The sequence below is a fragment of the Plectropomus leopardus genome, chromosome 5, assembly GCF_026936395.1.
Source record: "Plectropomus leopardus strain MGB_pleo_1.0 chromosome 5, ASM2693639v1, whole genome shotgun sequence".
In the NCBI taxonomy this organism is placed as follows: Eukaryota; Metazoa; Chordata; class Actinopteri; order Perciformes; family Serranidae; genus Plectropomus; species Plectropomus leopardus.
The window spans coordinates 23,885,459-23,912,545 of record NC_142180.1 but is presented as its reverse complement, the minus strand read 5'-3'; the positions used below and the strand labels follow the sequence as shown (position 1 = coordinate 23,912,545).

Sequence of the window (27,087 nt, the reverse complement as noted above, 5' to 3'; positions counted from 1 at the left end):
TAAATTAGTGTTTAAATTAACATCCATGAGATTGTAACATGATACTGCTTGTTTTACATACCTAACAAGTTTGTGCTGCTTATAGGTACCACCCATGTTCAAAAAATAGACCTATAATTATATCTATCCTGTGAGACTAAGTCACATGGGTCTGCTGTAACACAAGTTAATGTATAATGTGCTGGTACAGTCTCTTTCCAAGACAGCAAGCGCATAACTGACTCAAGCACAATACACTGAGCCCTAGATCCCGGCTTGTTTCCGATCCTCTGTCGTTAACTAATGGTACTAATTAGCGAATTAGCCTTATTATATCCAGGGCAGGAGCCAATTTTAATTGAACAGATTTTTGTTTCAAAAAAGAGAAGACAAAAACACCCATTCCTCCATTAACATGCATAGAGAGAAGGCACAAAAGCCCTATTGTTTATATCAAGCTTGGAGAGGCAGTGTGAAAAGCTGGCAGAGTGTTTGTGTGGTGAGCGTGCATCAGTGTGCATTCGTACATGTGCAAGAGAGAGCGAAGGAGAGAGAGAGAGATAGCAGCAGGTTGTTTTGTTGTGGCCCAACGGCCCGGCGGCCAGCAGATGTCTTCGTGCTCCCGGGCCTGGAGCGCCTCTCCTCTGAGCATCCTCTCCAATTGACTCATTTACCCACAAAGCAGCCTGCTTGTTCCCTTCCCACGTAATGGGCTAATTACTGCTTTAATGATTCCGTATATCCTTTTCTCCACTTTTTTTTCCCCCTTTGTTTCAGGGCTGCTTTTGTACTTTTTGGTAATGTTAAAGTGGAAATAGACATGTTTTTTTCTTTAACTTATTACTATGGAGTAAATGTTGATTGCACAATGTAGTGGCTATAGAATAATGAACTATCATCTTTTAGACTGGTTTCAAATTCCTCTGCCACCGGATATGATATGATCTCCACTAAAATTAAGGCTCGATTTATGGCACAAAGGGAATGCATCAACCATTGCACAAACAAAACAGGATGAGTATTGTGCTTTTATTTTTTTTCTTTAGCTATTTGTAGCTACCCCAGTTACCAAAAAGTATTAGTCAGTTCTTAATAAATTCCTACCCCAAGTAGGGGAAACAGCAGTTGGTGTAACAGCTGAAATAACTGTGTGAGCTCTACCCGGGAAAAGCAAAAAATGCCCCCTTGCTAAGCTCTGAGGAAAAACAGAAAGCGATCCATGTCTTTGCAACAGCAGCACCAACAACACCAATACTTGGAATTGCTAGTGGGGATGGTTGAAAAGTTCTCCATCTCCATATTTAAAGGTGCAGACACATCAAAACCAACATTAAAAAAAACTAGTAGCGACAAAGCTGTATGCATGTATGTTTTGCGCCTGTGTAAGAAGACATAATTCTCAATAGCAGCAGTGGTTGGTCATTGGTGTGTCAGGGCCCTCAGAAATAATTTAAATTCAGACACTTTAAATTCAGATTATATACAGGCCCACAATATAGTCGAAAGATGGATTTTAAATGTAAAAGGCTTACATTATTAACTCTGCTAACTTCATCTGGGGATTGCAATATTTATCACAATTTGACTTAATTAAGCAACTTAAACATTTAAATGTTACAAACAATTAACGATCAGTGTGAGCACCTTGTCAGCCAATATAAAAATTATATTTTGAAGCACAGGTGATTACTGTTCTTTTCCATCCTGATTTTCAGTACTCAGAGTTCTGCAGGATTTCTAATTTATAAGGTACTTAACTACAATTACCCAGCAACCCGGTGTTTAATTGTCCCCGATTAGAAGACTACTGATCTGTTATCTCTAACATGCAATGTAAATTCAATTTAAAATGATCAATGTAAATAGTATTGTGATTATTATTATGCAGGTTATTTAATAAAAGCCTTCAAAACCTAATTGCTTTCTTAATTGCAATCAAATAACAATGAAGTTGTGCATATATCAAGTGAGATAATAATAATGTAGCTTTTAAGTGGTGTAATTGTAGTTACCTGGATTATATCGCTGTAAAAATCATAAAGTTTTCATTAGATTTTAAACCAGTGTAGCGGTTGCTTTGCAAGAAAGCAAATACTTGTTGACTGAAAGAGACAAGGAGAATCAACCCTGCTAGTTGAGTCAAAGTCAGAGAGTTTGTAGTGTTTTCAAGAGGAACGAGGCGTCACTGGCCAGCTGTTGCTCAATAAGCCGTGGCCCCTGTCCATTAGGCCAGAGGAGTTAATAAGACATGAGACAGGCCAGACCCAAGTGAGGAATGAAGGTCATTGAGTCACCAAGCAGACTGCATCCATCCAAGAGGGCCAACATTTTATACAGCCCACAGGTTTCTGAAGTCCAGCTCACACACACATGCCCACAGCCCACTGGGTTTTTAAACTGCACAAACACACTGAAACCCAAACTAAACCCTGGCTGACTGCAATGTCTGTCGCTCACGGGCCTGAAATTATTATGAATTATGAAACCAGAACATTTCCCAAAAACTAACCTCTTTAGACAGTTGACACCCCGTGACTAACACTCAGCCATTCCACCTGACCTGTTAGCACTTAACAGGTTGACCCCGACCACAAAGATGGACATTCACAATTTCATGGCTAGTTTATTGTTCACTTGTGTTGTTGTTGTTGGTCCACCTCATAGAAAACATACTAATCATCATCACCTCTCTCGCTCACCATCATTCAAATGCCAAACCATTACACTGACAGAACTCTGGATCATTTCCTGTCATCTTAGGTGTTCTCTCAATTGAGTTAACACAAATTAAAGCAAGATTTATTTAACAACCTTCATCTTCCAATAAAACCATCAATGTGGCAGCATAAACTGTATGGGTACACACATGCAATTTTAAAATAATGATTTGCCATTGCGTAGCATTATGTAGTATAGCTGTGTGCCATGCAGTGCTCATGCCCTGCTGCCATTAGTGCTCTGTATGTGACTGTAATACTGAACTGTGACCAGTCCACTGCTGTAGTCTTGTAACAATTAAACAGCAACACCTACAGTAATGTGCCTGTAAGACTCTGCTCTGGCATTAGCTAGCGCAGGGCTGCACTGAAATGGCGTAGCGGCCAACAGAGCAAGTGCCGACCATACTGATGGTATTGTAGCTTCATTAACCGATGATAGCATTTTCTGGTGGGGCTCCTCAGTGTAATGGGCCAACTATAGATGGGTTTGTTTGTTCTTGAGTGAGGAGGACCATGCAGTTCCTACAGGGACTTAACATTAGTTCCATTGAGTGAGTCGACCATCTGCCCACCATTAACCCCAGAACCCTCCTTCTCTTTACAGGCTGGACAATTTGCTTAATATGGCCTATGGCGTAAAGAGGTAATTAAAAACTTCACCCAATGCCAGATGTCCATGTTGACTTAATGATTTTTCAATATCTTTTTTTCAGTTCTTTCTTTTTTTTTTTTAGTTTATGTTTCCTTGTATTTTTGCAGTCACTTTGCGTTTGACAATTCGTTCAAGGTCAATTACATTTTTGGTTCTTTGATTTGTTTTCTTTTCCCACGTAAGCTTGAGTTGGTTTTAAAACCGTATCAACCTCTCGAGTTGTAAAAAAAAAATAATACTCAGAAATCAGTCTTTGTTTTCAGTGGTGATGAATTTGCTTTGTTTTGATTATGACAAGTGCTGGTGTTGTTTGGATTGTTTTGGGTTGTTTCTGTGTACTGAATGGATTTTGTTCTCTGGTGTAAAACTCCTAATTTCTAGGTGTGTTTTTTTTTCTACGGATTCAGGTTCTCCTGCCTTGTCACTCTGCAGCTGTAGCTTGCGAACAATTTGAATTTGTCACTTTAATTATATCGGCATTTCCTTACAACATCATTAGAATAAAGCCTTTATACATCCACTATCAACTATGTACACAATCCTTTTATGTGATAAATGTACATCTGTGCAGCTGAAGCCATAAAAAAAATTATATATTGCCCTAATTTTTTGGCAGCCCTTGCTGAGATGAGGTAGCATTCAGTGAGGACACGGGATGAGGCTGGAAGAACCTGGATCCCTGCTGGAAACAGGAAATGCTGTTTCACTGCAGACAGCTCCAGCTTTGCTCGGCACTGCTCTGCTCGAATTCCTTCCTTTTCGCCTCCATGTTTCATTTTGCTTTCTCGCTACCATGGGTCTTACATAACCCAGAGCAGCAGCCACTGTGGTGATAGATGTTTCATGTGCTGACAGTGGCATCTTGCATGTTGCAAGCACAGGGGACACCATCTGAAGTCAGCTTAGCAACTCAAACAGAGACCAAGTTTTACTGTAGCTCGCACGAAATGTTCCCCCGAAAAGCTGTAATTTTGCCAAAAGCAGGGATTCAGAATCTAGTTACAGAATAATGCATTGGTAGTGATGCAGTGTGGCATTCCCAGATATAAGCTGTAGTGCCTCCCATTCCCAATAATCACTGTGGCCTCACTGAGTCTTTACATAATTTCTTATCTAAATGTGAAAATAGTGTCGAGTTCAGCTGCCCTGATTGCAAAGCACGCCATCAAGTCAGAAGTGCTTTCCAGTGATCTGAGGTTATTATTTGAAAGGAAAGAGAAGAAAGGTGTTAAGAGCTGGAGATGGTCGGCTTTAGGAAGGACAGAATAGATATCTGGTCAGCTACGCTGTTGCTATGCAACCCCTGGTCTCGTCTGTAACATTGGTTAGTGTTTGGTCCCGCTCTGTTGGGTACACTCGCATGCACATTTGCACACACATGTACATACAGGCACACTCATCTCCACATCCTCGCTGTGGCAGTGTTAGCCAGCCTCCGAGCCGTCACACTCTCACAAACCTCCTCACATACTCCTGCTTTTGCATATAAATCACCAAGTTTTTTTTCGAGCCCAGCAGGAGAGGCCTGAACGCAGTCGAGCATGTCAGACAAGGCCTCGACGTGATGAAGCCAGTTAAGATTCCACCTGCTTGATGCCGGAGAAAATATTAACGAGACATTGAGGCCATGTAGAGATGTGTGAGACAAAGGATTTGGAGCTTTTTGTAAAACAGAAAGCTGCTGCAGCAACCCTGTGGTGAATATGTAAATTCCCTTGTATCTCACTCATAAAGATTTATGATATTAAAATGTATTTCAAGTCTACTTAATCATAAAGAAAGACATATACTAATATCATTAGCATTATAAGCCATTTAATGAGCGCAGAGAGTCGTTACTGTCAATAAGCTAACCACCCTAAAGAGCTTGTATTAGCGTCCACAGAAACCACAATGGCCAGGAGCAAACTCTGCATGACCAAAGTCATGCAGTGAAGGTCGTAGTGATTGCCGGCCATATATAGTCACTGGAGAGAGAGTGGTGGGGGCCCCGAACTGCAAGCAGCGCTATCGATCAGTGCCACGAGTTTGGAATAGAACAGAACAGAACACCCTGCAGACTGCAGGAGGAGTGGGAGGAATACACTTTGTACCTTAATGCCACTGGGCTGTAAAGTGCTTCCATTTTCCATTTAGTTTGCTCCCTCTTCCCTCCCTCCTTTTCCTTAAGAAAGCAGCCTTCTCTGAGACAGCTGCAGCAAAGCGGAAATCTCAATTAAAGCACAACCAATAATGCCTATAGTCGTTTCTTGGAGAGAGGTGGCATAAGAAATGAACCTTTTTATCTCATTTACCTTTTATTTAAAAGTGGGGAATTTTTTTTCCTCTTTTCCCTTTCCTTTGAGCGGAAAGGCAATTAAGTGAAGTCAACTGAGGATTCAAATCTCTTGCATCACAAGAAAAAGGAGAAGATTATGAGGCGAATGAGAACAGATTTAGCAGGCTGGTGCGTGATCTTTGATGGATTTCTAGCAACGGTTTAATTCAACAACTTCCTGCAATTTAGCTCCTAAAGGAGCCACTCAAGGACACAAAGCGAGAACCTTCGTCTGCGTCTCCTTCAGCAGAGATACAGCTCAGTACGCAGCGCTGTCGTCATTCCTGACAGGAGGCCTCTCAGAACTGAGGAGCTCATTTAGTCGTCGCTATGCAGACACACATAAAAACTAACATACATGCACCCATGTTGAACATCCATGCATACAGGTCCTATTTTGTCTGACAGCTTGGAGATCAGCTTTTGTAGTTTGATCAGTAAATTCTAACAGACACAGTTTTAAAGTAAGTTACCGTAGATGGTAGCATATCATGCAGGGGAGCGTCATGGCAAGCTTTTAGATTTAGAGGGATTCTGTTTGGCTCTCAAAAAACAAGATGGAGACAGGTTTTTCACCGGTTTATGGCCATTTCATATACAGTAGATGCAGACACTGAGTTCCACTTTATGCCTTAACCTGTTCAATTAAAACTTCCTCTTCTCTCTCTCCCCCTCTCTTTGCTCTCCCTCTCCTCTCAGGTTCTCCCCCATCACCATCGACAGCATGACCAGCCTGGTCGGCATGAACATCCCCGGGCACACGGGCACCGGTTGGTGCATCTTTGTGTACAACCTGTCCCCAGATTCGGATGAAAGCGTGCTCTGGCAGCTGTTTGGGCCCTTCGGTGCGGTCAACAATGTCAAGGTGATCCGTGACTTCAACACCAACAAGTGCAAAGGCTTCGGCTTCGTCACCATGACGAATTACGACGAGGCGGCCATGGCCATCGCCAGTCTCAACGGCTACAGGTTGGGCGACCGCGTCTTGCAAGTCTCCTTCAAGACTAACAAGACACACAAGTCCTGAACTTTGACAGGTAGAAGCAGTTGCCCCGCGACTTTGTCTGCTCCCAAATTGCCCCCAACCCCCCTCCCCCACCTCCACCTGTCCCTTAGCCCCTTCAGTCACTACCACTACCACCCTACTACAGCCATCCAACACAGCAAACTCCAACCGGAACACAAAGCAACCGACAAACCATCAAACAAATTGAACTAGAAATGGCTTATATTATAACTTTGGACCTATAAGCCAATGTTGCCTAAGTATTACAAAAATGAAATGATGAAAATGTTAATGAGTTTTTTGGAAGCTCCTGTGATAATGCAGGCTTCTCTCTGTTGTATATTCTTTCTGTTCGTTGTGGTTGTTAAAATGATTTTTCTCTTCTGTGTAAACAGTAGCAAATCCCTGTATTCCCTTATTTCAGAGAAGAGAATGTCCTTTTTAGATTGAAACCTTTTCTCTGTCTTGATTCAGGATTTGTTTTTCTTTTGTAAATCCGGATCCACTGTCGTTAGTATTATATATACCTCCCTGTCGGTGAAAGGGAGGGGGCTCTTTTTTAAATTGGTGAACCATTCATTCATTTTTAGTGTGTATCAAAAACTTCCCCTTATCGATTATAGGTGGGATTCCACAATCCCAATAACAAATGTAGACAAAAAAAAAAAGAATTTCTAACATTGTTTTTGTTTTGTATCGCAAACAAAACATAATGTCTTTCCTCACAGGGGTTCAGGGAGATGGGGCGAGGGAGGGGATGGGTTAGCTTTCCTGATGACACGTTCAGTAATTTAAGAAAAAAAAAAATAACACTGTTGCCAAAGAGAAGATCTCTTTGCTTGAAAAAAATGCGTTTAGAAAAAGATAAAAATAAAGAGAAAGAAGATCTATTTTTATAAATGATAATTAAAATAATAATTATTGAAGAATTTTTACAAGAATCTGGATTTGAAAAAAGAGAAAAATATTTTGACTGGCTAACTAGGGGGGGCCGGGGCGGGAGGGAGGGGGCACCACCTTGTCTTGTCGTTCTGCCGTGGTACTTTATAGGATCAAAGGTTGTTTGTTTTTTGGGGAATCCAAGTTGGCAGTGATTTTGTAGAAGGAAGGGATGCAAACTGAGGCAGGTGATTTTGGTAATTTTTCACATATGTACTAGTGCGTAATTATTCAACAGCGATACCCAAAAGGGAAGGGAGAGGGGTCTTTCCAAGGCCTAACCATCCTTATAGTCCAGAGCCCAAAGCAAGAAGACCCTTTGTCCACTTGTTTTCCTGTTTTTGTCATCAGTCAATATGGGATATCAGTAAATAGATATATACACATCTATCCATTTAGAGAGCATACTATACATTATCTATATCATTTTTCTTCGCTCTGCGTTTGTGAACTTACATTTGAAAAGAACTTCCTTTTAGCGATCAACAGTAGGTGCTATACTACATTATTCACATATCTTAAATATCCAAGTTTGTTGTTCTATGTGTTGTTTAAAGAAAAAAAAATACTTCGATGTTGGCATTGAATTGAGCTGCTGTTCTTTGTTTAATATTTGTTTATTGTTGGCCCCAAAATCTGGTGAGACTATTTCTTTGCTGAACAACCAGATAAACGAAATTTTGGGCCTTGTAAGAATCACTGAACAAATCTTTTATTTTGTATTTTTTTGTTTGGCTTGCTGACTTTTAGGTTACTTGCTGAGCGTGAAACGTTTGTCAAAACTAAATGATGATTAGCTAGTTCCGTTAGTCTAGATATTTGTTTCCTTAAAAAGGATCTATGACAACTGTGTCTTTATTTGCTGTGTACAAATAGATGATATATATATACATATATAGTCTACATTTGTTTTACAATATCTACTGTACTATATGAGTTGTCACTGTTCTTTTGTTTGAGCTTGTCTTTTTCATATGACAACTTATTATGAAGTGGTGGTTCAGTTACTTAGAAAAACTTGTGAGGAAACTGTTCAATTGTTGTCATGTTGCTTGTGGAGAAAAAAAAAAGATTTGGATTAACTTTTCAGTTAGCTACCGCGGCAAAAGAAACCGAACAAAAGCTTAGAATATAACTGTAATTTGTTTATCAGTTTATTTACTTATCTATTTTTTAAACTATTTATTTTTCTATTTATTTGTATTTATTATATATTTATTAATTGATTAATTTATCTGTGTATTTATGTATTTATTTGTTTCATTGTCTGTGTATTTGCGTGATTCTGGTACAGGGAGGGGGCGTTTCTGAGCAAAAGGGAACAAAGCGACTAGTGGAGAGGCTCTTCCAGTAGTCCACTGCACTGAGAGAACTTTTAGTACGTTTGTGCTTTGTACCAATATATCAAAATTACAATATAAAAAAAATCTAAAAGTCAAGAAAACTGAAAAAAATGTCTGGAGGGTTGGGGGACGCTCTTCCCTTATTACTAGAAACAGTTACTCGCTATGCATAACCTAGTTAATAGTTAAATTTGCTATTGCTTTTTTCTTGTCTTGTTAAAATGAAATCTTTAGATCTTTTTCAATAAAGTTTAGTCTTAATAGAATGTTATAAACAGTCGTTCTGGTTCAATATAACCTGTGATAAGTTTGTGTAGTTCTAAAAAGCCACTCCGTCCACACCCTCCCTCCACTTACTACCGCTTTGTGATGAAACCTTATGCAAAAATGTGGGTCTGAAAGCATAGTTTTCAGTTTTCAGTGAGACATTTTATATAACATTCAGCTCTTGGAGGCTTGGGCAGACACATTTTAAAAAGGAGCAAATGCCCATTGTTGTTTGAGGGTCATTCATTGCACTGGACTAAATCGGTCAAAATCACTTAAGAGTCAAAACTTATTTTTAAAAAGTTTCATCATGTTTTCAAATGACATACCAACAAATCTTTAAAAATGAGAAATTGTTACCATTGCACACCAACTGTTATTTACAGCAGTTGTTGCTATACTTAAGAAGTACTCTGGAGGCATGAAAAGGGATTGTACCGATTCTATATTTTATATACTCTAATATGATATATATTATATATTTTGAAAGGTGAAAGGTAAGGGAATGGTTCCAGAAGTATAAATATACGGAATTGGATTTCTTTTGTTTGTTGTTAAGACTTGAAAACATGAAGGAGGTGTGTGGAGAGCATTTCAAACACTCAGACGCATGCTCGCATTAACTACATCCTTCTCTCTCACACCTCAGTCATCTGACAGGCCGGGTCATCCTATATCGTCATTACTATCCAGTCATCATCTGCGCCATCCAATCACATAGTTTTCTAACGGCAACAAACCAACCAACCCACCCACCAACCAACCAGACCCCTTCATGCTCCCCGCTGCCGTCGGGAGCTTGAATTATGCAACGACCCCAGTAGAATGTTGTTCTGATGTGTGAACTAATTTCCTACACTGTATGACTTTTGAACTCTTACGATGCGTGCCTGTGTTCCGCCTAGACCCTGTGTGCACATGTGTGTGTATGTGTGTGTGTGCGCGTGTGTGCATGTTTGTATGCATGTTCCTTTCTGTAGCTGTGTGCGTGTTGTGTCCTCATATGTTTGTTAGCGTGGAGTACATCCAATTGTGCGTATGTACAGTATATACATATGTTAAGTGTTTATGGACTATGTGTGTGTGTGTGATAGTGCATTTGGGTCTGTTTAGCGCACATGTATACAAATGTATGTGTGTGTCTCCCTGAGTGCATGTGCGCGTGTGTGTGACAGAGATAGCACGTGCGGTTGCTCTGGATGCGTGTGTGTGTGCGTGAAAGTGTGTGCATGTCAGGGTGTTTGAAACATGGGGCTGCGTCACCTCGCTCTATGCCCAACCCCTATGGCTCACACCATCCCCTGTAGCGCCTTATAGTGGCAGCCTGCCAGTAGGAACAACGCAGCCAGTAGTGGAGGAGGGAAGGTGAACAGAGGAACTAGGCTCTTCTTGTCAGTTTTCATTTTCCTCCTGAGACGTGTTTGTTTACTATCTGAAAAATCTATAAACGAAATCTTTAAAGACAAAAAAGACGAAAAAATGTTCACAGGGCCCCATGACCGCGGCTCTCTCTACTCTCTCCTGCTTATGTTATTACTTAACAATTATCAATGATGATTATTATGATTATTATTGCTATTATTCTTAGTATTCTTATTCTTATTATTAATCCAATTACTGCGATGAATGACTTCATGTTATCCTTGCTAGTTTAGGTCATTTCTGAAACTGGAAACAAAATAAAAATCTTGCTGTAAATGTTTGTTTTTTCTTTTTCATAAAACTGTTGTGTTTGAATTATTTGTACTTTTGAATGTTGGGACAATAAAATGAGGTGTTAAGAGCTTGGATGTTTCTTGTCGTGATGATTGAAGCATTTAGATGTTTCACACTACATACTTTAAGGGGAAACTCTCTGATGTTCTCTTCATTTTTTGCTTCTTTATCTACCTCTCTTTTGTCACCTGATGGGGTTGTATAATTTAGTGGCATCTAGCAGTGAGGTTTCAGAGGTGAAACTTATCACATGTGCCAAGTGTGTAAAAGAACTATTGCGCTGTCACAAAAAACCCCTCAAATAACGGAAATGGTCCTATCTAGAGCCAGTATTTGATTTATCCCTTAATTGTAGAAAGGCATGATGGCCTCGGAGCTGATCCACTCCATAAGTTTATATAAACGGCTAATCTTAAGGATACAAAACCACAACATTTATTTTCAGGTGATTATAAATCAACATAAACACAGATATGAGTATTACATACCATTTCTGCCAACAGATGCTCGCCCACAGATATTTCATAGAGTGCTTGTAACATTTCAACGGCTTATTAGTTTAGATTTTCCTGCGTATTTGGAGAATATATAGGAATGTTCATGAGTTGTCACATACTCTATAAACATCTACAAACAAAGTGAAACAACTGAATTGTTAAATCTCAGTTGTCGAAATGTTAAAAATACTATAAATTACCTGTAGTCAGACTATCATAATGAAGTGTGACCACCCTCTCTGGCAGAAAGTCTCATTTCATGGTCTGAGAAAGGCACTCTTAATCTAATAGTAGGTGTGGCAGGCCCCTAAAACCCATATCTATGATGCTTATGACCACTGATAACAGCCATTTAATGGCCTGATAACAGCCATATCAGCTGAGGTTTACACAACAACTCATCTCATTTATGTACTTAATGGAAATGCACCTGATATTTTATATATCCAGTGTATACTGTAGATTTTAATCAATTACATATATTACATACAGTTATATTCAAAATAATTTATTAAGGGGAAAAAAAGCTCACATTTGATAGTTCCAGTTCCGCAAATGAGAGTATCAGCTGCTTTTTTTGTATTTTATTTTTGGACAAAGCAAGCAGATTGGATAGTTATCTTTGGCTCAGAGCAGTTGTGAAGGGTGTTTTTCATACTTTTCTAACATTTCATAAAATTAAGCAAAGAATTTATCCCAAAAATTACCAACAGATGAATCCACAAGAACCTCATTTGATTAATAATAGTTGCAGTCGTCGTATATTCTTCTCACTCAACACAAGGCACACAAGAGTTCAAATTAGTAATACGGCACAATAGCATTAACTGCAACAGTAAATCACAGATTTAATCTGCGTTCGCTGTGACCTTTCAGCTTCTGAGGGACAGTCACGACTATGAGGCAGTAACACTGCAGACATAAAACGCAGTGCTGATCTCAGTCAGCCCTCAAAGGTGCTGCTTTAGGACAGGAGCGAGGAATCAGTGAGATAACACTGCCCCCTGGATCTTCACCAGAGTATCCGAGACCTTTGTGGCAAAATGCTGCCTCTCACTGAGTGGGAATATCTGTGGTCAATATGTGCTTTTCATCTCATCTCTGATCTCTCAGCCTCACAATGCAGAACTTCAGCAGTCAGCCTAGAAAGCACCTGAAGCAAAGGGACTGAGAAAAAGGCCTTAGAGGACAGAGAAATACCACCACACGCAGCTCATCACCGCTCCAGACCACATCTGTTCATCAATAACAACGTTCTCAATGTACTCACTAATGTCCAGTGATGTGAGCCCGGCTTCACGCCTTTATAATCCAAATTGTGCCGGAGAGCATTACAGCAGTTGCAGAGGAGAAGATGGTTGTTAAACTGCGACATGTTCAGCCACTCTTGTCTTTCCTCTCCCGTTGTTAGCAATTTAATGATCCTCCACTCTCATCAAGGAGAAAGTAGATGGGGAGGACATGATTCAGTGTGTGCTTTCAAGTCCCCTTTGAACCAACTCCTTAGGGGTGTAATGGCAATAGCTAGTTCAATAAACAACTGTTGATTTCAACTTTAATGCGGTGAAAAAGAAGTCTGTTTTACTCTGCTGTGACTCAGACATGGGTAAAAGAAAATGCAGCATGAGAAAAAAAAATCACTAAAAAAAAATCTCACGAAAACAAGATGTTTAAATTCCAAAGGAAGCAAAAGTGCTCTCGTTACGGAGAGTTGTTGGGTTTAATATGGCTCACTTCTCACCATATTCTGTCACCAGGTGCAACCATATGATGCTGCCTCTCAGTTTCTATATAAACCACTTTTCATCTGCCTGGGTGAGAGCTGATCACACTCGCTCCATGGTGTGAATGTCAGCATCCTGCCGTGCTGTGATGTAGACGGCGGTTCTGCCAAATGACAAGCATGAGCCTCGCAGTCGGAAGCATATTATTTCATAAGGAGCTACTTGTCTTTGACAAATCTTCCGCAGTCAAATCTGTGCAGTGGGGGAGCTGTTGTTGCCCTCTAGCTCTCCTTGGTACACACTCTGACATTAATGGGATACCTCTCTTCACCCCTTTGTCCACTTTAGAGATTTCACACTGCCTAATCAAAAGACTCTCAGCTTCACTTCATGTTATTTATTAACCGAGCGGCTCTCAGACGAGTGCGCAGTCCACTTCATTTTCTGTTTTGGCATTAACATGCTGATCAGACTGATTGGACTGTCTGTTTGATTATGAAGTTTGTTTTAATGTGTTATATCTTCTTACTGCAGCCCAAGACTTTTAGAAATTGAGATTACAGCAGCCTCCTCTCCTAAAGCTTTTATTTTTACTCCCTCTTTGTAAGTGATAGTGTTATGATGCTCCACATAATGAAGCCTAGTTCTGGCACTGTATAAAATCACAATGTATTATGTGTATGTGCTAAGTGAACAGCATTTTGCTCATGAAATTGTTTAGCAGAGGTGATAACCAGATACTGATGCATCTTAGTTATAATCAGTTTAGTAATATATACCTTAAAAGTAACCAATCAAATTAAAAATATAGCATTTGGCGACTGTTTGTTGTAGACTTGTTCCGATACAGTATAGGAAATGCTTCCAATATTGCCTAAAATGCTGGATCCAGTATGTGGGAGAATGCAAGTCTACACACTGAATCAATTCAATTTACTTTTTAATAAACTTGAAAGTAGTGTAAGGCTAACTGAAAGCCAAAGCATACATATTTTACCCTGGTAAATCCCACCGATAAAAAGGCAGTATGGACAGTATGCAAACCTTTGGCTGTGAGGTGTGGCACTATTGTCACCAATTTCTTATAAATCTTATCAAGAATTTGAAAACACATCACAGATACATTTTTATGTTTTAAAAAGGGTTGCAAAACCACATTGATAGCAATCATTTCACATCTATACAGGGTTAGTATCATATAGCTGTTACATTTTATTTCAATGTAAGGGTGTCGGATCATTCATTGTATCGACTGAAGCACAAGTTCAGGTTTTGGAGTCGTTATCGGGAAGGAAAAATGGTATCGGAACATTTCTAGTTAGTTGATGATGACAAAGCATGTCACACTCTATAGTTTGACTAATGAATACAATCTGATGACTTACCAAAGAAAATATAAAGCAATGAAATCCAGCAATCATCGATTCCTGTCTAGCAGCACAAGAACAGAGCTAGCACACAAGAACAACAACTTCACAACTACAACTTCACCACTCGTTTGGTGGTTACTGCAAACCCACACCTCAGTTAGTCTGCTACTAGTCGCTACTTGGTTTATAAGGAACTTCATATGCAATTTTGCCCGCTACAACCACACATCCAACAGTCACAATTTATGCACATAAAAATGGCCACCACTCTGACCATTTTGCTATATTTGAATGAGAATGTCCGTTCTAATCTCATGCTATTTCTATGGTTTCTATTCTCCCCACTCCCAGAATTTATGTTTTAAGTTATAGAGGTGTATTTTTTATGATGTTACTGGAGGTTGTCTATTTTAGGAAAGGCTCAGTTCCTCTATAAAACACTGCAGGGAACCCTGGTGACTGTGAGACAGTTGGATCACAACATTATCTTAAAAAAGGTGGGGTGAAATCTCTGTTTTTAGCTTATAGAGGCTACCTTTATCCAAATTAAAAATACAAAACTCTTCAGTTATTGAATGTTGTTGGGTAAGGTGTTATTTACATTTGGTCTTGGTTCTCTTGCATTTTAGTTGTTTTTGATCAAATGAAAATCTTTCAGTTTTCTTTCATGACATTATATTTAAACTGCTGGCTGTCAAAACACTGTTTTTTGTTTGTTTGACACAGTTTTGATAAACTGATGATTACAAGTTGATATGTCACAAAGTATTCTTGATTTTTAGGTAAAATTGTATTTGTAGCTACTGTTAAATACAACTGAGTTCTCACAGCCGACACTGAAGGTCTTTTCAGCTCTTCCTTAACTCACTCCCTCCCCGACCTTCTCCTCTGCAGCCTGCAGTCTTGTTACAAATTAAACTAACCAGTGAAAGTACAGAAAAAAAAACTGATTCATTAGCTAATGAAAACAGAAAATATATTGGCTACTATTCTGATAAACATTTAGGTCATTTTTTTCTCTCTCTTTTTTGAATATTTTTTATTTTTACACTGTATTTTATTTCTTTGAATTGGGTAGGTTAATAGTTTCAAATTTGGCGGGGTGTTTTTTTTTGTTTTTTTTTTTTAGATTTTTCTGAATTTAATACTGTTCCTTGTAATAATTTTTTCTGATTAGACTTACTTTTACTCACATTTTAATGCAGGTCTTTTACTTTTAACAGCGTATTTTCACGATGTGGTATTAGTGCTTTTCCTTAAGTAAAGAAAGTGAATACTTCCTCCAAAATACTTCATGAACTCTTTGGTCTGCTACTCCTAATATCATCATCAATAACTGACCAGTTAGGATGGAAACACTCAACTAAAAAATAACAACCCATTTAACAAAACAAAACAGAGAAAAGGATGACAGCAACCAAGAGAGCACTTCCACCACACAAACCCAGCCTCCTTTGCATCCTCAGATTCTCCCTCATTATAAGACACTACTCAGGATTTCCTTTTTCAACACATTTGTTGTCCATTTAAGTTGTTTCTACTCTGGAGGTGACTTGAAGAGAGGAAGCTAAACAGATGCACCAGCAGATTTTTTATGTTTCAGTTGTAACAGGCTTTTTCACCATGAGTTATGTGAACAGTGATGCAACTGTCACCTCTGCTGCTTCCTTGGAGAGCAAGCGACACTCACGAGGGCCTAATAAAACACTGGATCCCATTCAGGAAGTTTCAGTCCCCGAGGGCTCTGCTTGCAATCTGCTCCCCTGTGAAGTCTCTTAATTTCAATGCAATATCTCCAGCACCATGGGATCACACTGTTCTAGCTTAGGGGCAGCACTTTCCTGTACACACAATCTGTCGCCATGTTGTGACGTACGACACAGCATCACAACAACGCACGACTCACCAGTGTGATGCTATATTGAGATGCTTAGCCTGGACTGACCAGAGTGGAAAGAATTTACTGAAGCAAACCAATATGAGAGAAGAGTCAGGACTCAGAGCTTCCAATCAATGCCTGAAGAGGTATTCACATGTTAATTTTTCCTCTGTGCAGGCTTCTGCTGCACACAGCTGAAAAGAGCACTCATTCCAGGCCACGCTCTTGACTCGAGCACCGTAGAGGAGCTGCAGCAGGGGGCTTGCCAAACTTAAAGGCGGGTAATAGTGTCTGTTTCAGTGCAGAGAAAGCACCCATTCTGTGCTCTATCGTGTTGTAAAGCATCATAACCAGGTGAGGTAAAGTTCAAGATTTATTAAAAAGTATATAGTGATCCTCCCCGACTAAATTCACTCTGACATGTTGTGATGTTTAACATAAGAGATTTGTGAAAAGTGGCTAAAAGTGCCCATTCTGACCCAAATAAACCCATTTCTTTATGTGTGAATATCCACAATGTTAGTTTAGTTATTGTCATGTAGGTGATTCACTTAGCAGTTATTGCTTTTTTGCATTTTAGCCTGAAACTAAGGCCATACCATGTAAACCTTTGTTCTTAATTGGTTTTGACTAATGAGTACATTAGCATCATTATGCTGTCAGTGCATTGTACCTGTTTGTCTTGAACTCTTGCAATGTGTATTAACATTTGGAGAAAGTTTACGTGTTTATATAATTTATTTGGATGTATCCGTGCTGCAACTATGGAAACTATTTGTGATTTCATGACACTGAATTAAAGATACTTTATCCTCAGGCTGTGTCACACTGTTAAATAAAGAGGACCTTTTATTCTCATTTCCATGGTTCACTCTTGTATTGCGGGTTTCTAGTAATGCACATTAACATGCTTTAATGTATCAAAAAAAACACACAAAACACTTAATTTTCCTTGTACTGTCTGTGCTGGAACGCTGGTATTTATTTTCTGTCTGAAATGCTGTGTTTTAGTGTTTATCTCTTTAAGCCTCTTTCCCAAAAAAGCCCAGTCTGCTTTGACTGGTCAGTGTTTCCGGGTCTCCCACATCTTGGTATGTTAGCACCAGACTTTCAGGCCAATTTGACCTAGTGGCTAAAACATGAAATTACAACTTCTGCATCTGTCATGTGATGCCTATGCCAAAAAAAACACTTTTTCCCTCTGACAAACATTGTGAACAAGATTTCTGCAAATCAGTGAATCCTTTTTTTGGAGGATTTCAACTACAAAATTATATTTAAAAAGTCTAGCTGCACAATTAATTCATTTCATCTCCATTCAAGGTAGCAGAGAGTGAAACCAAAGGTTAGCCGCCCAGCCTGGATAATTTTACACCCAGGAAGTTAAACTTTTTTGGCTTTCTTACACCAATAAGCAAAATTTTAAGAGGAATGAATGGAGACCTGGCTCCAATGTTGTATGCAGTTTTATATACATCCCTGGTCTTCTCACCATCATTGCAGCCAGACAATGACTATACAATGACAGTATAGCCGCACTTTCTACTTTGAAAAAAATCACCAATTAAAGCTTTTAAGCACAACCAACATGTTCCATCACAAATCTGATCCAAAAGTAACAACAACCAAGATGAAATGTTAGCCTACATTTTACAGGGTAGATAATGTAAACACTTGCAGTAGTGTGCCTGAAGCAGATGACCATGTAAAGAAATCCGACATGTCAGCTTTCTCGAAAAAAACGTTGAAAATAAGAGTGCTCAGAAAGGTCTGAAGCCTCACTTTTTTGCTCACTGGGATTAATTTTCAACATTATGAAAAGCATAATAGTCACACTTAAATGTAGCTTTATGAATCAGCCTTATACTGATTATTGCATTGTTTACAGTGACTGAGCACTCAATAGATAAGTAGGATAGAGAGCGTAAGAAGGCAGCTAAAGGAGAGCTTCTTTCTAAAGACGTTAGCAACCAACCAGCTGCACCTTTGTGACTGAAATATACATAAACACAAGTGTTTTGGTCTACATACCCTCTTGTAAAGATGGAAGTCAGCCTGGCATAAGTTTATAGATATAATGTGATCTGCATTTGAGATATGTTAATCATCCAGGTTTAAGAGATCAATCACAGTATGTGTGCACAGAATGATTGTTGCAGCCAGAGTGAGCTGTGTCTGACAGATGAAAAAAGACAAAGTTATAAATATGCATTATAATCATTATAATTTTAAAGATCAAGTTGCAGAATGTGTGCCCCATTGAAGATTTGAGTACCAACGCAACAAACATACTGATAATTTTTCCACCAGCCCTGCTTGCCCTCCTCATTTGCATGCGCAAAATGGCAACGTCAAATTAACTAAGCTGTTTTGTACATTATGCTGCAGAGACAAACAGGACAGCACCGCATCCGCCGATGACTGGACCAGCAGATGGTGTGTGAATAATGTACGTTGTCTCGTGGGAACATCTAAGTCTGTCTTATTTTGGTTTGATGCACTAACCCTTCTCCCTCACACAAAGTGACCCTTGCAATGTGAAATATGAAACCGTATTTGATCCAAGGATGTTAGATCAGATCTATATGATAGCACCATTTCTTTGGTAATTGGTACAGAGTGAACATGCTCCGCCCTGTATACGTTTTCCCTAAACACTACTCAATTTAGCTTAATTTGCATGCAGGTCCCAGTTTTACTCCTGTCTTAGATTTTCACAAAACCCCCGTTTTTACTTTTTATTTCAATTATTCATTGTTTTTGTTGTTTTCTGTACATGATAACACCTGGTAGAGAAATTCTCTTTTTACTCTGTTCCAAGGAGGAGTCAGGAAACAGACTCACAGTTGCAGAGCAGCACTTCTGCTGCCAGGAGCTGGTGGGGATTCAATGTCTTTCTCAAGGGCACTTCATCAGGGTAGATTCTTGTCATCATGGGGGCATTCTCCAATCACAGCGTGGTTTCCCAATAAAGCAAACTGCCAGGACAGATACTGGAAGTCATAATGACATCCTCAACTCTTTCCTGCTCACGTTTCCTCTCTGTTTTTTTTACCAGTAACAAGACACTACCAGCTCAATACAGACCATAGCTGCACTGGATAGACTCATGTTTTGCTGCTGGTTTTGGCTGTGAATGTGATGAGTGCCATGTCGGCATTCCCAGCATGCCTTCAGCTGCGACAATGACGAGCAGCTTTCACAGCTCAGATGTCTGTGAGTGTTGTGGGAAAAAAATGACAACAGATTCCAGATCAGTAATGATGATTGCAGTTGCTGGCAGTGTGCAAATACAAAGGTATTGTTTGTGGGGAGTTGTTGGTAGTTCTGGCAAATGCAAGTGTTGTTTTTGGGTAACGATGATGCTGTGATAATGGCGGTGATGGCAGTGGCTACAAAGATTAGATGATGACATATTGGCCGCTTTTCTGAGGCAAGAGCAGCCATATTGTCTTGAGTGGGAACGGTGATTGGCAAGCAGGCTAGAGTCACATTTTGTGGCAGGCGTACTGACTGTAAAGCTGACAGAAGAGCACAACTGCAACAATCCTCATAGTGCAAAGAAAAAATAACTCCATCGTCTCAATGTCAGCTTGGATTTTTTTTCAGTGACTGAGTTGAGGAGGAACTCTGTACTTTCTCCCTCTACACCCTCTGTCTTTGTGCTTGAATGAGCACGATGCATGATGAACTCAATCATTAAGGAAGAGATTTACTCAGCAGTCATAACTGGTTCGCATGTTTACCAGTGGTGAAGGAAGTACTCAGATCCTTTGCTTGAGTAAAAGTACTAATACCACACTGTGAAATTAATCTTTTACAGGTATAAGTCCTGCATTTAAAATGTTACTTAAGTAAAAGTAAGCAAGTATAATAAGGAACATGTACCTAAAGTATTAAAAGTATCAATGCAGGAAAAAATATTTCTTTAATAAAGACAAAGAAAACACCACCACCACAAACTTAAAATAAATAGATAAAAATTTAATTTTAAAATTTAAAATAATAATAATATTAGTAACAATAATTTTTTTAAGATTATATTTTTGGGCTTTTATTGCCTTTAATGGATAGGACAGTGTGAGTGTGAAAGGGGTAGAGAGTGAGGGGGAGACACGCAGCAAAGGGCCGAGGCTGGACTTGAACCTGCAGCTGCTGCAGTGAGGACACAGCCTCTGCACATGGGGCACTGCTCTATCCACTGAGCCACCAGGTACCCCATATCAATACATTTTTTAAAAAATACCCCAAAACTCAAAATCATTATAAAGGAAGAAAATTGTTGCAGCTGTACTTGTATACACTGTTATTTATAACAAAATATGATATTTTCTAAACTCATATGTTTTTCATACAAAAATCTTGATTTGTAAAGTAACCAAAGCTGTCAGATAAATGCAGTGATGTAAAAAGTACAATCTCTGTCTCTGAAATGTAATGGAGTAGAAGTATCAAGTGGCATGCAAAGAAAATACTACTTCAAATTCATACTTAAGTAAAGTAAATGTACTTAGTTATATTCCAACACTGATGTTTATCTGAAATGAGATGATGCTGTAGGGCTGTTTTGTTCTTAAATGGTTCTAATTTATCAGTTAAAGCAGTTTACTGTATAACATCCCTAGTTGAGTCATGGCCTCATAAAAGCTTTAATGTTTAAAACATCTACCAAAACACATTGTAGTTTTATATGTTAAAAAATTTAGTGGAATGTAAGTACATTATGCCATTAATGCACTTAAGTGCAATTATAAGGCAACTGTTTTTTACTTTAATAATTCAAATCGACACAACTTCACACTGCTACTGAATACACTAGTGGTTCCCAAACCTTTCAGGGCCATGTAGTTTTTTTCAGAGGCCAGCGCATTTTTTAATGCTTTGCAATAGGAGCAATGTGTATTCACACCATGTTACAAATCCCGGCAGTGCCACAATGCCTGGATTTTGTGCTAAGCACTGCCAGTGGGCGTTTGTTTTTGGGGTTTTTTCTGAGTTAAAAAATGCTCAACTTTTGTGTAAAAAGCACTGCGCTTGTCACTGTCATTTCAGCCGTTCAAATCAAATGGGAAGAGGGATGAATACCGCAAAGACAAACTGTCACATCTGACGTTACAGGTGTTGAACAACAGCAATGGAGGAATGCAGGAGAAATATGTCAATATCCTGTTTATAGCCTATAATATTACCCTCTCATGACCCCACACAGGCATGCGGGTCCATCCTCTCTCCCTCCATGCTTCAGCCTTCTCCTCATCCAAAGAACAGGTGCCTTGTGTCAACCTGTTTATTTCGGGGGATATTCTGTATCATAGCAACCAGATGCACCAAAGAATCTCAGCTGAAAAACGCTACGCTTTCAAAACGCTCTCAAACGCTTCCAGCTGGGCACTTCCTGAGGAGTGCCTGGCGTCTTCAGTTGGAGAAAAAACATTTTGGTGGACACGGGGACTTATGAATGTGACCCTTTTCAAAAGAGCAATATCTAGTTTGGGGACGGGGGTTGGTCTATGAGTTGTTGACAGTTACACCGAAGAGTAGCCCCCTTACACTGCTTGTTCAAGTCAGGAATGTTGCACCATTATTCTGCCTCGCTGTTCTGTATAAAATGTACAGTCGCAGAATGGGAGACAGAGCTGTCTCACCTTTAAAAGGGACGGTAAAAGGGACAGCTGGAAGGACGGGACAGGTGTGATGTTTTGACGATGTGCTATGTGTGCGACCCACCACCAAAAATATTTAAGTAGTAGTTAGCAGCAATTACCAGCTAACTCAAAGCAACCAAAACTGTCTGCATAATAGGGAGAGAATGAAGTCCAGGAGCTCCTTACCCTCCGAGCAGAGGACAAGATCAAACGTCAAGCAACAGGGACAGTAAATGATTGTTATTGCCATGTTATGCCATTGGTATTGTTTAGAAAGGTCTGCCTGAAGTGTATGTTATGTATCACACTAGAGGCTGCTGCTGTTGTGTTTCACATCACCACCGTCACACTTTTGATTCCAGAAGGCAAGCATGCTGTCTAAAATCACACACCAGGGCAGCGTGATACCTGCCTAGTTTGGTTTTATGCAAAGCCAGTGTGATAAAGGGTCTCTGTTGCAGAACTATGATGGGATCTTTGTGTTACAAGGGCTAGTGATTTCTCCCTTTAACCTCTTATGTCAAATGCAATAAAATAAACTGAAACAAATGTCTCCAGGCCCAATGAAGTAAAATTATCAGTATCAACAATGTTTTCTTCTTTCCTCTCCCATTAGTCATCTCACAATTAATCAGATTTATTTGGTGACCCTGTAATTGGTTCCAATCCCTACCCCTGAATTAAACTACCTAACTATACATAAAATAACTGAACCAGCTCCGATTTAACCAGCTACAATTGTAAAATGCTGCTTAAACACTGATGCACCAGTATTAACAATCTTGATAATGTTGAAAATATTTCTTTTTCTGTTGAATAAGCATATTTTGCTAATAATACTTTTGTAATTTCACTTAAGATTTTAAAAGCAGGACTTTTACTTGTAATAGATTGTTTTTATGGAGTTGTACTGGTACAATGTATTTTATTTGTTTTCCCTGCAATATTTACTTAAAGCATATTAACTTAATATGCTTAATATTAAGATTAGGAAAAGATTGTCTTGATTAAGCATAGAAAAAGGTTAATCAATGCTGGCTTAGAACAACAAAGTTGTAAAAAAAAATTTCAATGTGTACCTCCCCAAAAAGAATTAACCTTAGCCAGACTGTTTTAGTGGCCTACACCCAACCACATGCAGGACATGAACCCTCAACTCCAGTGTCTATGTCCTGCATTTTACATGTTTAACGTCCCCCTGTGCATCTCCTTCACAATTTCTGTGAGGGTACAAGAGCACCTCCTATTTACAAAAAACTGCCAGCTGACTGAGTTAGCAATTACATTTCCATCCTTTTAAATAAAGCATGTTCTCAAAGGGTATGGGATTCTACCATGGCTGTGCCTTGGTAGTGTGCCTCACTGAGTACGCTTACATGCACTAAACAGTCCAATTTTTGGCTCTGCATGCAGCAGCCGTGAATATGGAAAAGTGGAACTGTTGGAGTCACTTTTGCATTTTTGCATCAAAACAGGATTTTTTTTCACAATTTCCTACCAGTGGCAGACTTGTTGCACCATGTGAGCTCCGTCTCCTCTTTCTTTTTTTCAACCACCTTATTTAAAAGGTCGGCATTATGATATTCGCACATGTCCAAAAACCTATTAATACCCAAGTCTTTAATAATATTTAAAAGTGGGCGTGTGGCTTTTCCTGCATGCATTTCTACCCCAACCTTGCAAACTGTTGACAAGTTGGTTTGTCTACAACAAATCCATGACAGCACACAGACATACTTGCCAACCTTGAGACCTCAAAATAAGGGAGGATTCTCAACAACATGCAGAATAAATATAACAAGATACAAACATATAGGATATAGATAGGATATAGATCTAGGATATAGATAGATAGATAGATAGATAGATAGATAGATAGATAGATAGATAGATAGATAGATAGATAGATAGATAGATAGATAGATAGATAGATAGATAGATAGATAGATAGATAGATAGATAGATAGATAGATAGATAGATAGATAGATAGATAGATAGAAAAAACGTGACATCTGGATGACACCAGGTAAGGAACAATGGGAAATGAAAAATGGGAGTCTCCCAAAAAAAAAAATCGGTAGGGAGTAAGTATGGGAGTAGGTCACTGTAGGGGAAAAATATCTGTCAGATTAGACCACAACCTGTATAAATGTCGGTAAATGTGGAGTGGGTCATTCTGTCAGGTACAAATACCTTTCAGAATGGACTACTACCTTTATTAATGTAGTTAAATGTGGAGTAGGTCATTCTGTCGCGTGGAGCAGCCGAGAGCCCTCCATAAATAGAGGTCTGTCACAAAATGTTGTAAAATATCCAAATGAGAAGCATTTAACTAATTAGTTATATACATACCCACTAACGCTACTGAAATCTGAATAATAAGAGCATATCCCAAAAGTCTTAACACAAATATGCTTAACTCAGAAAAAGGCCTAATTCTGATTATATGCTATTTATATGACTCACATCAAATGTAGAATATTGTCATATTCAGGAAAATATTAGTGTGCTTGTAATCATAGCCACTGATTCTTTGTGACTTTCTGTTCTTGACTGAGCCACTGCCCCTTAAAATGTTTGTGCTGGTCTCACAGCTCCAGATTATAGGTGCATATGCATTGCCCCTCATGAATACACATGCCTGTGGTTGCCCTGTTGCTGGCTGACTGTTTCACCAGCTCTGCCTGGATGTTTGATTTCTGGCATTGGTCATGTTGTGCACTTCTATGGCAAGCACAGTGGTGTTATTTATTGCTACGACGCTGATGGCTGTGATGATGGTGGCGGTGACAGTGAGAGCAGTATTGGCTAGCAGAAGCAGCAGGCACCAGATCCCCTCCTGTTTGTTCAGAGAGACACACAGCAAAGCTTTACTGTGTTCAACCCAAGGCTGCAAACCCCCAGTAAAACCAAAACACTGGCAATGGTTAGAGCACATATTGTTTTCATGCCATTTTCCAAATTCATGCCCGTCTGCCTGAGTGTTTGTCTGTGCATCTGTCTTGCTGTCAGGCTGGGTGTCTATTTATTTGCCTTACTGTTTGAGTGTCATTATTTCGTGCTTATGCATTTAAAGGCTTTTGTAAATATACAATGTTCCTGATTGGCTTCTCTGTTATCACCATATGCATATAGATAAAGACCTCACACTCTCTTTGTATGTGTTTTCAAATGCATACTGTATGTCAGTGCATGTGCATGCCTTCCTCATTGTGTGTGTGTGTGTGTGTGTGTGTGTGTGTGTGTGTGTGTGTGTGTGTGTGTGTGTGTGCGCGCGCGCGCGTGCAATGCTGTGCGAGCCCACATATGTGTGAGTGGGTGATTTCGGCTCTGCAAGCCCAGCACCCAACCATCTGTCACAAAGGGGCCACCGTGTTCTGAAGCCAATCATCTCCTTCCAACAGCTTCTAGGATCCTCGCTCTGCTTTCCAACAATGGTCCGGCACGCCAAACACACATTCACACACAAACAATGACAACGTCTGCCACATGCTCCTATCAGCAGGCACACACACTCACACACACAAACTTAACAATCACACAGACGCTTGCCTTGAAAACTGTTAAGGCCCTTTCCCTCATTGGAGAAAATCTGGCTTTCATCGCAGTTCCAAGTAGTGGCTTGTTTGGTAGTTCATAGGCGCTGTGATTGGTTGCCACTGTTAGCTCAATAGCTTTACAGTAGAGCTAAAATAGATGAGTATTTCATGTTAATCATTCCATGTAATTATCCATTTTAAGTCAGTACTTTTAGGTTCAGGAATGGTTTGATATGTTGGGAAATACACTTATTGCCGAGTGTTAGATGACAAGACTGATGCCACTCTCATGTCTGAGTTTTAAGTGTGAAGCCACAGACAGCAGCCAGTTTAGCTTAGCTTAGCATAAAACCTGGATACAGAGCCAACCTGACTATGTCCAGAAGTGACCGAATCTGCCTGCCAACACATCCTCACTACTCATAACTCACTAATCAAATGTTATATTTCATTTGTTTAATCCATACAAACCCAAAAAGTGTAAAAACAAGTTTCATTTGTACATAGCCGGGCTAGCCTTTTCCCCATTGCTAGTCTTTTTTTCATGGCTAATCTAACCAACTGCAGCCTCATGTAACCCGCCAAAAGTATTTTCTATAGTTAACCTGTTAACGGTTAATCATAATCTATTGTTATCCCTGGTATGAATTGTGCAAATGTTGCCTATTCGTGGTTTGCAGAAATGTACAGTGCCAGCATTTCCTTCTGGCAAATGGGCCTCAAAGGAATGCACAAGCAGAGTTCAAATGTGCACGCTACATGTATGTGGAAATGTTTTTAAAAGTATGGTTTTAACACATGCATGTGTTTGGGAACTACTGACAGGATAAATGAGACTTGGATTGTACTGCATGAGTTGTGCAAGAGTTCGTTTGTGGGTTCTTCTTTCACAGGAAGCAAGATAGAAAAATAGTTTCCATGAATTCAAGGTAACATAGGGCGACTAACTGATACTGGTCATTTTGAGGGAAAAGTATTACCTTCAATTGAAAGATAAACCAAAAAATTATTACCAGAACTGTGTGTTGTAAACATCCATTACAGCTTACATTCCGACTCACTGGTTAAACTTTGACTCATCTTACTTGTCCTAGTTCTGCACACTCATAATTTTCCTGCGCCAAGAGGGGTTATTAGTAACAATATGGGGGCGGTGAAACTACACACACAACTTGTATCAGTGCCTGACAGCTCGTGCTTGTTGCCCTTTTAGTGATGCCACCTCGTTCTGAGATCTTAGCAATTACTTTGATGAGTAGAACAGATGGTTATTTTGATAATTAATCATAGTTTTCCTTTAAATATTAGTAACACCCCCCCAATACTCAAAAATCTTTACACTCTTAGTATCAACCAAAACAATATTGCTATATTTTTATTTTGAATTATTTGTGTTCAAGCTTAGCAGTGTGTTTCTCCATTCTAGTTGTGAGCTCAACTTCAGTTTCTTTTGAATTTATAACCCATGAGGATCAAAAACTATTCACTTTATT

The 27,087-nt window shown here is 39.3% G+C and overlaps 2 protein-coding genes across 3 annotated transcripts in view; one reads left to right on the top strand and one right to left on the bottom strand.

Annotated features, from left to right (window-relative positions):
* The window catches only part of elavl4 (ELAV like neuron-specific RNA binding protein 4), a 96,781-nt gene extending 85,768 nt beyond the window's left edge, over window positions 1–11,013 (top strand). The window contains exons 8-9 of one of the 2 annotated variants that reach the window (XM_088077781.1): window positions 3,304–3,342; window positions 6,368–11,013. In XM_088077781.1, the coding sequence (XP_087933907.1) occupies window positions 3,304–3,342; window positions 6,368–6,695 (367 nt within the window). In that variant the 3' untranslated portion in view covers window positions 6,696–11,013. The remainder of the gene's footprint in view (window positions 1–3,303; window positions 3,343–6,367) is intronic. The other variant, XM_088077782.1, reaches the window with a different exon arrangement.
* agbl4 (AGBL carboxypeptidase 4) overlaps window positions 1–27,087 on the bottom strand; it is a 497,335-nt gene that overhangs the window by 432,037 nt on the left and 38,211 nt on the right. The gene's annotated exons all lie outside the window — the stretch shown is intronic.